This window comes from Cetorhinus maximus, chromosome 17, assembly GCF_964194155.1.
Source record: "Cetorhinus maximus chromosome 17, sCetMax3.hap1.1, whole genome shotgun sequence".
Classification (NCBI taxonomy): domain Eukaryota; kingdom Metazoa; phylum Chordata; class Chondrichthyes; order Lamniformes; family Cetorhinidae; genus Cetorhinus; species Cetorhinus maximus.
Window position 1 is genome coordinate 103599639 of NC_135895.1, and position 15553 is coordinate 103615191.

At 35.8% G+C, this 15553-nt stretch overlaps 1 protein-coding gene across 1 annotated transcript in view; it reads right to left on the reverse strand.

The window, feature by feature from the left end:
- Positions 1–15553, reverse strand: part of cdc73 (cell division cycle 73, Paf1/RNA polymerase II complex component, homolog (S. cerevisiae)) — a 357191-nt gene that overhangs the window by 111127 nt on the left and 230511 nt on the right. Inside the window, exons 12-13 of the mRNA XM_078561735.1 lie at positions 14223–14258; positions 13834–13921 (exon numbers count right to left, since the gene is read on the reverse strand). Coding sequence (XP_078417861.1) covers positions 13834–13921; positions 14223–14258 — 124 coding nt within the window. The remainder of the gene's footprint in view (positions 1–13833; positions 13922–14222; positions 14259–15553) is intronic.

Sequence of the window (15553 nt, forward strand, 5' to 3'; positions counted from 1 at the left end):
TATTCTGGTAAGGAGATTGCGTGCTTGAAATCTAAAACTGCTAAATTTTTTAAACATCAGCTTGCAAATTGGAAAGCATCATCAGAAACTACTTAATTTGGGATATTATATCTAGTAAACTTTTAATAGCATGCAACATTTGAATTCAGTGTTAATTATTCCATTCAACAAGAATAAATAGGAATAAATTGGAAGCATCAAAATTAATTATCACAGTATTGATCACATTGCAGAATTTCAACATTGGGGTTCCTTGAGCACCAGGTACTGTAGCTTTCTAAATGTTCCACTATACTCATCTGTCCAATGTCTTTTTCAAGTTGCCTTCTTTGCAGTTTCGTGATGTCTGTCAGACTAGACAGGAATTTGCCTAGTGTCTTTATCATATTTTGTGTATTTCATTGTTTCCACCTTTTTTATCTGCCTCTAGTTCTTCAGCTATGACTGTGTGCACTTCTACAATGAACCTGCATATTCATATTCAGTTTCACATTATGTTTGCTTCATTCATTGTAAGATTTTGTTTATGGAGCTGCTTGTGTTCCCTCCAAATCAGGGTATTAACAATAATCCTACTCGTTTAATATCATCTAGCGTTTGTGAAATTGTGTGCTGGTAAGTTTCTGGAGCTAAAATGATTCCAACGGGTTTTCCAGTATTGTACTTGCCAGTAACCACAACTTGCATCAAAGGTACTAAGGATTTTAGCATTTGATAACCTGCAAACTATTTCATTTATGATCTTCATTAGATAATCCTCTCTTATTATAAACTTCAAATAAATCTCAAGGAGTATTTTCACTCAATGTTTGAATGTCACCATCCCGCTGACTCATTGGTTTGCTTCTTTGACATAATCTTACCATATTTCTTGATTCCACCTGGCTGATTCTAAGGTTGATCAAGAAGTTAAACTGGAACTTTACTTGGTGCATGCAAGAAGAATTCAACATCTAACTACAGTTATATACCCTGCTTTCCTACTAGGCATCCTAAGTCTTCAACTACATCAGCGTCATTTTTGTCATTATAGTTAGTGACTACACCAATTCTTTTGATTGACCTCAGCAGCTAGAATACCCAACATAAAAAACAGTAGTCATTCCAGAATCTGAAATTCCAGGCATTGGTAATTGTTTTTGTGTTTGCATCCCATGTTACAATTTCCTATTAGATTGATACTGTTGCCAGAGCACATCAATTTTGCACTAGGCTTTGTATTTAGCTTCTTGTAAATGACTGGTACGCATGATGTTGCATAACACTTTCATATCCAGCTAGATCAATTACAATTCTGTCTTTCATGAAGTTGTCTGCAACGGATCTGCACACAAGACTTGATCTTTTTTGTAAAGTTACTACACACTGATCAATATCTTTTCCTTGATCTCACAACACATTAAACATGTCTTTCATACGTTACATTCCTGAGGTGTGGAATATACTTCAAACTTACCCATTTAAAATCTTACCATTTAAGATATATTTGCTTTGCCTATTCTTACTTTTAAAATGTATTTCTTTATATTTTTCTACATCTCCTGCGAACTAATGTCCTCCTACAGTCTTTCACAGCCATCATTTACCACAGCATCCAAATTAAGTGTCATCAACAAATGTTGATATTGTTCACTCAATTCCCAGATCTAGATCATTTATGTATATTGTAAATGATAAACTTTATTTAAATCTCATATGGAATGCTAATGTGGAACCATTCTCTGGGCTCCTATCAAGTGCTTTTAGAAAATCCATATCAAACAGATTTGTCTCATTTCCTTCACCTACCTCATGATTCTTGCATCAGGGCACTACCATTTATTCATATTATCTAATTCTATTTTTCTAAATTAACCTTTTCTTTTACTAGCTAATATAATAGCTCACTGCCTTTTGATAATATTTGGGGTTATACTGTAAATTTTTGCCCTTGGTCAATGAGATGATATGATGAAAATTTAAGATAAATACAAAAAATTCAAGGGAAGGCTAGAAAAAATGTATTTTTACAAAGCATGGTTATAATCTATATTCATATGCTGCAAACTGTTGAAACAGAGCTCATAAGTATTTTGAAAGGAATTTAAGAGTTTCAGTAACTCAATTAATATCATTTTCCTTTAATTATTGCCTCCACTAATTTTTCTACAACCACCTCTTGAGGTTCTACAATCTCAATAGCTGCCACCTCAATGAAAACCAATGTAAAGCATTTATTTAGTATATATCATTCCCCTGCTCTCCACTACAAGCCTGCCTTTTAGTTTCCCTAATCTTAAATTGAAGATCCACGTACTGCTAATGTGCCCAGAGAAAGTATTTTATTGCTTTTTTGAAAATAAATTGCTCCTGCCCCCTCTATGCTTTTCTTATACTCTGCATATTTTCCATCTTTTATTTTTGTTGTCTGCCCTATAAGCACCAATGCTTTTTTTAAGTTTCAAATTTGATTTAATTTTCCTATTCATACATGTAACTCCAGTCTTTGATGTACTTCCTTGGTCCCTTATTCCAATGTACTTAATTTGAGCCTTTTCCACATCCTGTATAAAAGTTACCCATTGCTGTGCTATTTTCTAATTTCCTCCCCATTTAACCTGAGCATGATTCCTTTTTAGCTCACTAATTTCTTTTTATCAATCATATATCTTAGGCTGAAATTAATTTCCCACCTTTCTGCTCTTACCCTGTGCCTGGTTATATTATGATCACCAATTAAACATGTTCCCCTGCTTGCTCCAGAACCAGGTCATATAGTGCTCTTTCCATGTACGAATGAATTGATTGAAGACACGACATTCCCCCGTTTCACCTCAATCATTTGCACTATTCCCAAATATTTTTGGATTATGAAAATACTGTACAATTATAACTCTATTGTCAATATACATCTCTCTAATTTGACTGCAAATTTCAGCCTCAGTTGCTGTAATAATCACATCAATGCAGTTAGGATGCATAAATGTTTTACAAATAGGATGTACTTTATTTAGATCAACAAGTCAAAATTTCTTTGATAGCCAGACCATAAGTTTAGCTACAAATCTGAGACACTAGGATATGACATGACACGTTCAAGGAGCAACAATGCACTCTGGTCTCACTGGGTGAAGTCTGGGCATACTAATAAGTAGTATGAGCTTTTTGAACACATTTCCTTCTATTTAAAAAAAGGTCTAGATTATAAAAAGGAAATTACAATAATATTCTGCTGTTCGCTCATATTGTCTTTTTAATGCTTATAACTTTAGTACATGTGGCACAGCACCATCTAAAAAGGAGGCTACCAATAGGAGTGCATACAAAATTAGATTTTGCATTTCAACAACCCCATTCTTCATCTATTAAATCTTAACTTTAAAACATTTGATTCAAATGGCTTTTTTGCCTCCAGAATCATGTTTTGAATTAAAATTTAGAAAATCTGATAATATTTTGTCCCAAGAAAAACGAATTTTGCCATACTTACATTTGTTTTCCACTGCATGCACCATGCATCATAAAACTACTATTCTCTACTTCAAAAAGTCTCAGAAGACATTGTTGCATATTTTAGTGTCCTCTGGTAGAGGGGGAGAGAAATCACCCCAATTAGCACAAATGCACTTCTAATTTTTAAAAAAAAACATTCAACTTGTTAAGTGTTTGAGCATGGTTCAAGGCCACATACTTTAGCGATTGCAGGGACAGAATTTACATTGGTTTTGAAAAAAACCGTTGAATTGAATTTCAAATCATATATCTCACCTCAATGCATTGATTAAAAAATAGAAATTGAGTAGCTGCAGCATATTTTGCATTTTATCCCAATGAAACATCTGATACAACGTGACATCAATCTTAACTACCTTTCAAAACTGATGCTAGGACAGTGATTCCATTCATCAATACCACATAAATTAATTTTGCAGCTATTTGCATTCCGAACATCCGCATCAGCCAGTTACACAATTACATTTATTGATACATACTTAGTTGCTGACCTCAAACTGTCACACAGATTGTTTGTTGCTCTAATAACTGACTCATTAGTACAGCTATAATTTATAAAATGTTGCTTTGTTACTGATTCTACAGCCACTTTCCTGCCCACCAAGCATGGATTTACTGATTGCTGTTCACGCTTAAATAAATATGTAGTCTTCACATCCAAACTACATAAAACAATTAGTACTGATTGGCTGGTTATGACGGTTGCACTTCCAAGTAGTGCCAATAATTCACTGCTCTTCAGTACATGCTGTTAACATCACGTATAAATCTACATACTCCCAAATGTAACTATATAAATGTTTGTTCTACGTGGTTATTACCTAATAACAAGTGTTACATCTTATTTAGGCAATCAATAAAAAATTAGTTTTTGTAATAGTAATTGTAATTACATGACTGTTGCTTTGTATAAATCTCATTGTTCAATAGCCATTGTGACCTCTTGGAGTTGTCATTTTCTGATTGACAGGGCTCTGGGCGAATGTTTATAAAGCTATGTCACAAAGAAGTTTAGCTAAATTTAGTTTAAACTCACCTGGATTTTGCAGTTGTAATGACAGCAAAACAATAGGCATTTGCTGCCATTACTCAGAGACTGACAGCAACTTCTGTTGCCCTCATATATGTGGTTAAAAGGTTAAACCAGAGGTTTCTGTTCCCACTCCTCCACATGGTGCACACTGTTGAAGTCTTCAGAAATGGAAATTAATTAGAAAAACTCAAATTGTGTGAACTTCCACTTTTCACGTTTTATCCTTGTTGTAAAAATGCTGGAAAAAGCTAGGTCTTGTTGAATGAGATATAACTGGGCTCTTGAACTGTGTATTAAGTCTGAACAATCTGTGCTGAAAAACTAATTTTATGCTTGGAAAATGTCAAATTTCTCTCCATTCCATGATTAAAATTTCATAGATTTTATTTTTTATTAAAGTTTGTTTATGATGGTTCAGCTTCTACCTTAATATCATATGTATGTCCCAATCTTTATTCTGTTTTCTTTAAAATTATTTTTAAAAAGTTCATAAAATGGGCTTGTTACTTACTGTCTTGTTGTCTGGAAGAATTCTTCAATGTGATTGGTTGCTTAGCCTGTTTGATGACATCACTGTTGCTTGATGAGAGATTTCCTATAGATAGCACCAGGATTACCATGCAAGGTGAAATCCATGCTATGGAGTCCATTAGAATTTTTTGGGCAGCATTCTTCAAGGTCAGTGACAAGTGTTGCTACGTCACCACAGATCACAACATCTCTGCCAGTTTAATTACAGCTGGCTCCTTTCTAGCAATGGCTGGGATACTCCGGTTCTTTCTATTCCTGGCTGCTTTCCTCCATCCCCAGTCTCCAACTCATTCACAGAAAAGTAAACCACTCGCAAACATTAGGGTTTAGCACCTCAACTCAGCATTGGGTTGCTGCCGAGAACACAGTAGTGCACTGTGTTACAATGGTCTCACTTTTTTTGTTTATCTCTTCTGCTGTTATTCTACATGGCAAGATAGCTACCCACTCCTCACAGAAATAACTGAGCTTCTAACACCTCTGCAGCCACCACCTGTCACATTTTCCCAACAAAGTCTCATTTCCTGTGGTGGTGTTGCCTACGGAAAGCCAGATTTTGTCCTGGTTAGGCAAGTGTATTTTTGCAATAAACAATTAATTCTCTCATCACCTGATGACAATGCTTAAAGGAGACAAAAAGCCCAATGTACTAACCAAAGAATTATATTTTCAATAGAGTGTGGCTAAAAAGAAATTTATAGGGGGACCAGGACACAAGCAAACAAAAGGAAAAAGAAATAAATATCTAGTTGCAATTGGACAGCACTTGCTAAACAATCCATTACACTTGCAACCAATTTCACATTACCACTCAGGCTCGCAGAGTGCCTCACTTACACGTGCTAGAAGATATAAATATTCACACACGGGCTCTGTCCTTTGCAAACAGACTGAGCATATCACAGATTGCGCCTTTTTCAACAAAACAAAAGCTTGGGGGACAGCCATTCCCTGGCTCATTCCCTTTGGCAATGCCTTGACCAATTGTAGTTGTCTTGTGTGGTTTAAATTAAAACAAATGCTCAGCAGTTAACTGTTCCCTGATGTATTTTCCATGGCAACGCCTCTGCCAATCACAGTCGACTTGCCTACCAATCAGCACTCTCTTCTCATACAGTTTAAATTGTTGTTCCCTTTGAGGTTTGGTATTCTTGCGTATGTCCTGATGAGTGCAAGATAAAAAGCTTGAATAGCATCTCTCTTTTTTTCAGCAATACTCAAATAGATATTTGTTAAAGCTCCAAGTATTTCCTTCCCACTAGTATTCTAATTACTACTTGCTGACAATGTAAACTGACACCCCAATCTAGCAACAATATTTCTTATATGGAAATCTGATTATGATGTACATGCTGGCCAGCTCTTCCTCGATCTCCCAATCTATTTCCATGTTCTAAAAATCTATTCTTAGCCTAGGCCCTTGTCTATTCTCTCACTCATCTACATTGCAGCAGCTCCCAGGTGGAAATTTTTACTTTACTATATACCATTTTTACTCAAAAACTATTGGAAAAAAGTTTCCATATCCTACCTGATATGGATGTAAAATAAATATTTACTAAATACTTTACAGTATGGTCATTCTTCCCATACTAAATACCAGATTACTTACTGCAGGCATGGTATTTCTACATTCAACATATAAGCAGGATATGCCATCTTCAACCAGGAGCAAGTGAAGATTATCTCTTGGTGCTCTCACTTTAGAAATTTGAGCCTATGTGCGACCATTATGGTCAGATTATCTTTGTCCACAATGTTTCATACAGGACCTCATTAGGAATACAATCTCATTCTTTTTAAGCAGAGGAGACAATAAAAGGTACAACCAATGAAACACACAGATCTATTAATAACTCCAAGCACCAACAAGGCAGCAAGGATGAAGGAGAAAGATCTTTGCAGATGGAGATCTCAAAATGGTAAGAAAGCTATGATACTTAACATAATTATTTTCCTCATAAATTTAGGAATATTCCAAATTAACAACGAAAAGAGTATTTAGATTCCAAGGACCTGAGTGTTCAAGTGACCTTGGGCCACTGCAGTTTAAACTATCTATTTCCATTAGCGAGGCGACCAAGACAACAACGCTTGGCAAAAGCACAATTAAAGTTGCTACTTTGAAAGGAACTCTGATCATTTAGGCCTAAGAGGTTGTGGCAGCATGAGTAGGATAAGCACAGACTTTCCTGCCATAGATTAAGCCAAAACATAATACTGTACTGTACATTGTTTTCAGTCTTAATAAGTGACAACTATAGGGAGCATGGGTCAATGCTGGAGCATTCCAAAACTGGTCCCAAGGTCTGTTCCTTCCTCACTGTCTTGTATCTTCCTTTGCTTCAAATGCACTCTGCACTTCTCTTAAAAGATGCATTTGTGTCTGCTTCAACTACTCTGAGAAAACATTTCATACTTGAACAGCTATCCGTCTGAAAAACTTCTCTTACCAGGTATTCCCTCAGGGTTTCTTCTGCTGTCAACATAATGTTGGCGGAAATATTGCTCAAGTGGGTAAAATGGGGTCTGTCAAATATACAATGACAGAACATCTGACAGGCACTCGTGGCAATTTTAAATTGATTTCCCTTTTCATTGTAACCTTAAAAAGTTTCATTAATTTTTTCACTCTGCCTTCTTTGCTCCAGCACAAATAATCCAGGTAACTAGCATTTGTTTTAGTAACCAGTATCTCATTCCCTACTGTTATCCTGGTGAATTTAGATTCTCTATGGTTTTAATAATCATTCTGAAATGAAGTGTACAAACTTCACACAGTAGCCCAATGATAGCTTCATCTTTGTCTTGCACAAGTTTATTACTCTTGATGCTTAAACTCCAAAGTTCCTGCTCTCTACATCTCTATTTATAAAATCCAACATTCTATTGGACTGGTTTACGTATTTATCCAAGTGCAGAGAGACAAAGCCATAGTTTTATACTCCTCGGAAACAGACTAGTTTTGAGCTCGCCAAATATTCCTTATGAGAAAAGCAAAGGTTCTGTGCCCAGCAATAGTCAATGGAAGACGTGCAACTAATATGATGTGTTCTATTAATATTTCAAATAAGATATGTTTGGAACTACAAAGCATATAGATCATTAATTAGTTGCCAACAGGGTAATACCAATAATCATGTCAGAATTGCTGACATTTAGGCTTTATCATTTTTTGGGGTGTATCCTTACCCGAGTCAGATGGTTGTAGGTTCAAGCACCGTGCTACGACTAATGTGAAGATCGATAACTATTTTAAAAGAGATTAATTTCCCAAAGCACCAAAGGATGTAACTGAAGGACAAGATTTCACTTTTTAGGACTTTTACGATAACAAAATAACTAAAATCAATATAAATCAAATGTTAATTAACAGGCAACTAATACATCAAACTAAAGGAAAAAACACATCTGGCATTAACTAACGTAGCTGATCTATGCCTTACAAATACATTTACTTTACGCCATTCTTTTGGTAGAAATGTAGCATTAAAGGGGAAATCTCAAAGTAATTTCCAGTTCTCCAGCAGAGGTTCACCCCTCCCTGCCAGGCAAGGTTAAAACTTCCAGGGTCCTTCAACAATCATTCTTCTCCCTCTGAGTTTTCCAGATCCAATTGCCACCAACAAAATCAATGATTTGCTGTTCCTTCAATCTTCAAGATCCCTACCTGTTCTGTTCCCTTTCTGTTGAATGGAAACTGAATCCTTAAAAGCAATCTGCTTGGTCTTTAACAAGGTTTTTCCTGCTTTTCCACAACAGTGGCCTTTTCTTTCTGCATCTCAGCAGCAGATTTTCATTGTTCTGTGAGACACTGTTGTATGGTGTTAAAACTGCCACTCAACACCTCGACTGGTTCCTATTTGAGTTTCTTTCTATGGCAACTTGAGATCACATGGCATTTCTCCGAACTGAGTTGCTTACCAAGAATTTCCCATCCCGCTTTTCAGGACTCTTTATTTTAAGTTAAGTGATACTTCAAAATATTGAAATTTGAGACTTACAATGTTTATAACATCCGCTCCAGGAATTAAGCAGATAATAAGATGACACTCAGTGCAGAACCGAGGGAGTGTTACATTATCAGAGGTGCCATCCACTGGATGAGACTTTAAAGCATGGTGCCAGGTGCCATCTTATGTGGACGTAAAAGACCCCACAGCAGTAAGTGAAGAGGAGCATGGGAGCTCTCCCCTGTGTTCTGGCCAATATTTATTCCTCAACCAACATCAGTAAATAAGCAGATTATCTGGTCGTGAACTCATTCCTGTTTTTGGAACCTTGCTGTGTAGACACTGACTGCCATGTTTCCAACAGTATCTATGCTTAAAAAGTGCTTCATTGCCTGCAAGGCATTTTGGGACAGTCTGAGGTCATGAAAGGCACTATACAAAAAAATAAAGAACCTGAATTTTAAAGGAGTCGGCTAAGAATAGTGATATTTTCCAATCTAAACAATCTTAAATTAAGAAAGCTTGCAGATTTGAAATTTTATACTTCACATGGGTGGGGAGAAAGGGAGAAAGGGGGATGTGGTTGGATGGCAAGGTTGGATGGGGGGATGGTGGGTGGTGGCGAGGATGTGGACAGGTGGTAAGATTCTTTCTTCCAAGTTTAATAATGGTGATCGACTTATAGGAACCCGAGTTTTAATTCAAAAGTTCAGTCCAGGAAAATCTAAGAGTACCGACTAACATCACAGCACCAGGTTCCAGACTACAAAACTAAAGATAGGCCAGCATTACATAAATGTGCATATGCCTGCAAATGTTAAGTGTACAAAATTTCATTTTACAATTCCTGGTGGTTAATTGAGGATTTTACTTGGAAGATTGATTGATACCAACAACACAAAATGTTCAGTCACACCATCAAATCAAAAAAGTTAGCAAGAAAAGGGACTCATTGCCAACACGCAAAAAAATTAACAATGTTTATCCCAAATGCTGCATATAACAATTTTAAACTTAAATCTCCAACCCTTTCCAATTATGAACACTTTGAAACCTTCTACTACTACATGGTATCATGTCCATAATCAAATACTGCACATATGCTACTATTCAATAAAACTCAAATAGATACAATTTTAGAATCTGGGTAAGATTCAGTCAGGTTTTCATTACTTTGACTAATTGGCCACCTACCAGAATCTCTCATAGAAGCTTACTTTTGTGCTTTTACTTAAGTTTCCATAAATACTAGATTTAAAATTTGATAATTTGTGTGTTAACAGTATCATGTAGAACTTACAATTCTGTACAATTCAGATTATCTATTAAACCCTGAATTTAGGGCAATATCATCGATTCTAACTGATGAACAAATACATTCTTGTATTGTTTACAAAAATGACATTGTGTATAGCATCCCTTCAATGTTCTACATCATCTTTAATATTGCACTGATCCTCTTTCATCATATTTAGTACCATGTGACTCACAAGTTGACTGTAAAAACCTATCATCTCCAAATTGTATACATTACACACTAGATGTACTATTTTTGCTAAGTCTCACTTGCAATCTCAGTCTCAGTCCATTCAACAATCTTACTGCATGTTTCAATTACATCCATAGGAGAAAGGCAAACAAGCCACTTTTCAGAATTCATTGGATTTAATTTAAAACTTGGTGAATGCTGTACTTTACATTTGGCAACTATATCTGTCATTTTATATGTTATTCATATTTCTACGGGTGTTATAAAAATAAAAATGTTCCAAAATTTCCCATCCCACATAATTTAATTTTAAAAACATTCAACGTAAATATTTACAGAAAATGTGCATTCACAGGACACTAAATGTGTATACATTCTGCAAAATTGAGTGGATATTGTGTACCCAAAGAGTTGCAGCTATTATAACAAACATGCATGCTGGTACAAAGTGTTTTAGGGCATATACATTTTTTTTTTGTTGAAGTTTTTTCTCTATTTCTAGCTTCCTTCCTCCTCACCTGAAGGTATTAATTCTTGCTGGAAGCACGGACATTAACAACTTTCTGGCAACTTGGTCAACTGGCAATCGTTCACATAGAAATCGGAGGACTATCCAACTATGAAGGGCATTACAACTGAACCTGAACTCAACTTCTGCTCAAAGGAGTTACTGAATAGCAATTAGGGTCAGGAATACTGATTGCATTCTCCTCATCTCAGATATACTACAGTTAATTGTCACCCCAGTTGAAATTAGCTAATACAGCACAAACTACAAACAAATCTGGGACTGTTCTTTACTGAACTGCCAACTAAGTTATCAATGGAACTGTATTTAGGACAATTAGGTATCCACGTTAAATAAATTTAGATAGCCTTGGGTAAATTTACAAAAATAACCCACTACTTCAGAAACATTCTGCATGGCAGATTAACCATAGGCTCCCTTTGCTTTAATACCAGCTACCTCTTTGAACCCTCAATTCCGAGAACGTGGGGAGCTCATACATTTCTTCGTCACCAAGGTACAGAACATCTGTTTAGCTGTTTCCCTATTCTTCTCCACTAAGCCAAACCCCTGCCTCTGTAAACCCAAATCTGTGTCTCTAGGTTCGCCTACAGCCCTCCGGCCTTTCTCAAGCTCAACTCATACTTAGCAGCTGTTTCCTCAACCCCCATATCCAATCCTGACTACCCAACTTCCCTTCATGTCCCATGTTATCTGATGGTGTCAATGATTCCCTACCAATCAAGTTTAAAGTTTAAATACAAGCTGTCAAAATTTTAAGAACCATTTTTACTAAAATAAAAATGCTTCAATAGTCTTGATTGTTCTATAATTTTATTTAGTTGTAATTAAGTACCTCTTTACAATTGTTCTTTGTTCTTTTGTCTTAACATCAGAGTTTTGAAAAATAATTCAAGGCTCAAAATATACAATCATTTGTTTCATTTCAAAAAAGTAATAACCCATTGAAATAGGTAAATTTTACACATTACGGAGTTCAGAAGGTGATCAATTTTCCTTGTCATATTCTGTTTTTCAAGGGTTTGTTTTCTTTCTTTTTCCTAAAGTGTCATTTTTGTTTTGATCCCTCAACTATCGGCTCAAAGGTGAGTTAGAAACTTGCCTGCAATATGTTATCATTTTACATTGTGACAAGGACATCAAGTTTTTCTACTGCTCGGATGATCAATTTCAGGAAAATAACTTCAAAATGCTATATTAGTTTGTAACTGAAAATTACAAACAGTCCCTTTCCTGGTTTAATGATATTCCTAAATCATTCTATCCAATATTAGATTTACTTTTAAATGACAATTTGTCAGAAAACTTTAGCAAATATAAACTAACTAGGATTCTGGGTAATTTTGTTAATAGAAGCTTTCACCTTAAATTATTTTAAAATAATTTATTCAGATAATTTGTGGCTTTTTTTTAAATGACTATTTTAGTTGGCATACATGCATATACAGCCTATACCTTTCAGCAGAGAACATGTGGATTCGGTAAATGTGTCTACAACTCAATGCAATAAGGTCTTTTACTTGATTGACATTTTTCACACCAGGTATATTCACTTAAGGTGAGGTAACCTCCACTCATAATAAACAGCGGCCAAATGTCGTGCTATTTCTTTTAAAACACATGACCACATTTAAATTATTCTCCACAGGAAGCCTACTGCAATGCGTACATGAACATAATTGTAACATATTTTTCACATCTACATAATTAACTTATTTTTAAATGAGAAAAAAACTAGCTCACAAATGGACAGAACGGGTTTGAATGAATGCTAGTGCTGACACTGAAATGAGGAACTGAAGGTACATAGCCACAAGGGAATGCTACAAAAAAATCACATAGCAGATGATTATGCCTGGCACATTTATTGAATTCTGTTAAGGGAGCAGATTTAACTTTGTCTCTGCTTAATTCCATTCCTTTATAGGAATGGCATCTAGTTATTTCCAGTGTGAAATTCTGTACAATCTCCAGCAACAACAATCTGTGTACTGGCATGCTGTAGCCTAACAATACAGGTCACAGCATCATAACCACATTGAAACTTCAGGGCTCCAAAGAGATGTACCTCAGCTCCAAATGGAAGAGCAAATCTAGCTGGCCAAACCTCACTTCACCTGTTACTTTCTAATTACAAAACAAAGCTACCAATGGCCAGAAAGTCTGCAACCCAAAATTTCTATCATAGTGCCAGAGGGGCAATGGTCTTACTTATTTGAGCCGAGAGAAAAACATAAATATATAGAAAATACTTTTGCTTATTACAAAGTTAAACCAGGCAAGATGTGCAAATTAGTATGGAAATTGTAGTTTCCAAAAAATAGCTCTTTCAGCTCCAACAACACTCAAGAAGCTTCACACCCATCCAGGACAAAGCTGCCCGCTTGATTGGCACCCCATCCGCAAGCATTCACTCCCTCCACCATCCATGCACAGTAGCAGCAGTGTGTACCATCTACAAGATGCATTGCAGAAACTCACCAAGGCTCCTTTGACATGCTTTTCAAACCCATGACCAGTACCATCTCGAAGGACAAGGGCAGCATATAGATGGGAACACCAACACCTGGAAGTTCCCCTCCCATTCTGACTGGGAAATATATCGCTGTTCCTTCACTGTCACTGGGTCAAATCCTAGAACTCCCTCCCTAACAGCACTGTGGGTGTACCTACACCACATGGACTGCAGCAGTTCAAGAAGGCAGTTCACTACCACCTTCTCAAGGGCAATTAGGGATGGGCAATAAATGTTGGCCTAGCCAGCGAAGCCCACATTCCATGAATGAATGAATTAAAAAAAACTTACTTCAAGTCCTGCAAGAGATCTTTTGCATTCAGCATGGTAATTAAAGAAGTGGTAGCTGCTGGAATAATAATGATAGGAGTCCGAGAACCTGGAAGTAGGAGACAGTTCTTTGAAGTTTTCTATTAGTCAAAAAAGTCTGGGACTAAAAATAATAGTTTCTTCTTTAAATCACAGGAAATTCCATCATTAATTCAGTCCTGATTTATGCAGCTTATAAATGCAAACACCTCTGCCAATTATTTATATTTTAATGCAAGAACACCAAGATCATTTTGGTAATAATATTGTTTAGCAAAACCTTACTATAATATTTTATGGCTACAGAGGTGTGAATTTGCCTCGAATCTAATACTTAAAAGACGAGTTAAGTGCTGAATATTGGCTCTTACCCTTCTTTTGATTTGGTGGTGGCCTTGCCTGTGAAACTGTTGGTAAAGAAAAACATGCATTAAAAAAGGACACTGTTACAATATGCAGATAAATGCAGTACTAGAGAAAACATTCCAACATGCATTACAACTAATCCAATTATGGTTTCACCTACAGCAAATTTTGTACCCCTGCTCCTTTGCTCTACCTAATTTCCTCCCCCGAAAGACTTCATCCAAAACTTTTGAGGGTTCTAGCCTTTGACTTGTATATCCCTGATCGCAAATAATCAGACAGATCCTAGTGGAAAATATTCATTTCTTTACTTAATTTAATGTTTTTACAACAAGTGGAGAGTCAGAAACTATTAGTAGGAATACTTTGTTCATCACATTTTCTCAATTACTGGACATCACTGTTTTAAACAATTCTGCTTAAAGATTATTTTGTTAACAATATAACTAAAAATGTTTTAACAAGTGTCATGTTGTAGAAAGTTAAAACAAAACAAAGCTGCAAGTGAAACACATTATTGCATTTTTTTTCTACTCACCATTTCCACGTTTGGTAAGGATGTCTAATAAGTGCTTACATCAGAATAGTAGTGAAGTAAGCAGTAAAAATATTAAAATTGCACTACCATATAATTAACTGAGTGGTTCTCTTTCGAATCCCACTTAGTGATTTTAATTATAAGGTCCATTTATGTCATATGAAGAAGTTCATTGAATCAAAAGTTGTGTGATTATGCATGACAAAGAGCTAGGACTTTAAATATTTAGCAAAAGGGTTCATGAAAGAGGTTCTTAACAATAAATGGAACAATTGTTCACAAGTCTAACATGTGGAAATTAATCCCATGTTTGAGTCCCTGAACCAAGATGCTACAATACAGCTATTCTCGTGCAGTACAGCTGCAGATAGAGAATATATTAAGCTCTAACATATAGTACAATCTACTACTTTATTAAACAATTATTGGAATAAACCATGCTTTGGGCAGCTTGACTGTACACTCAAGTGTTATCAGCTATTTTAAACCATGGTCCATTAGAGCTCAATCATGGTGTTAGAATTTTGTTATTCTTGTCTCAGATGGTAAAATTGAGAAATTAGTAAAGGGTTCTTTCTCAAAAGGAATACCCAATTGAATGAATGAGTCTCAAAATAAGGGCTTAAGCTGGAAATGGAAAGAGATAGGGTCCCCAGTCATATGCCTTGAGGCTGTAAGGAAATTCTGGAGGAAGTTTCTTTCTTCCAACTTGAGCAGCTGTCAACAAATTAAACTGGGTTCCACAGTTATAGTCATAGTTATAGATTATTGATGTATGGTCTTTTAACTGTCAAATGG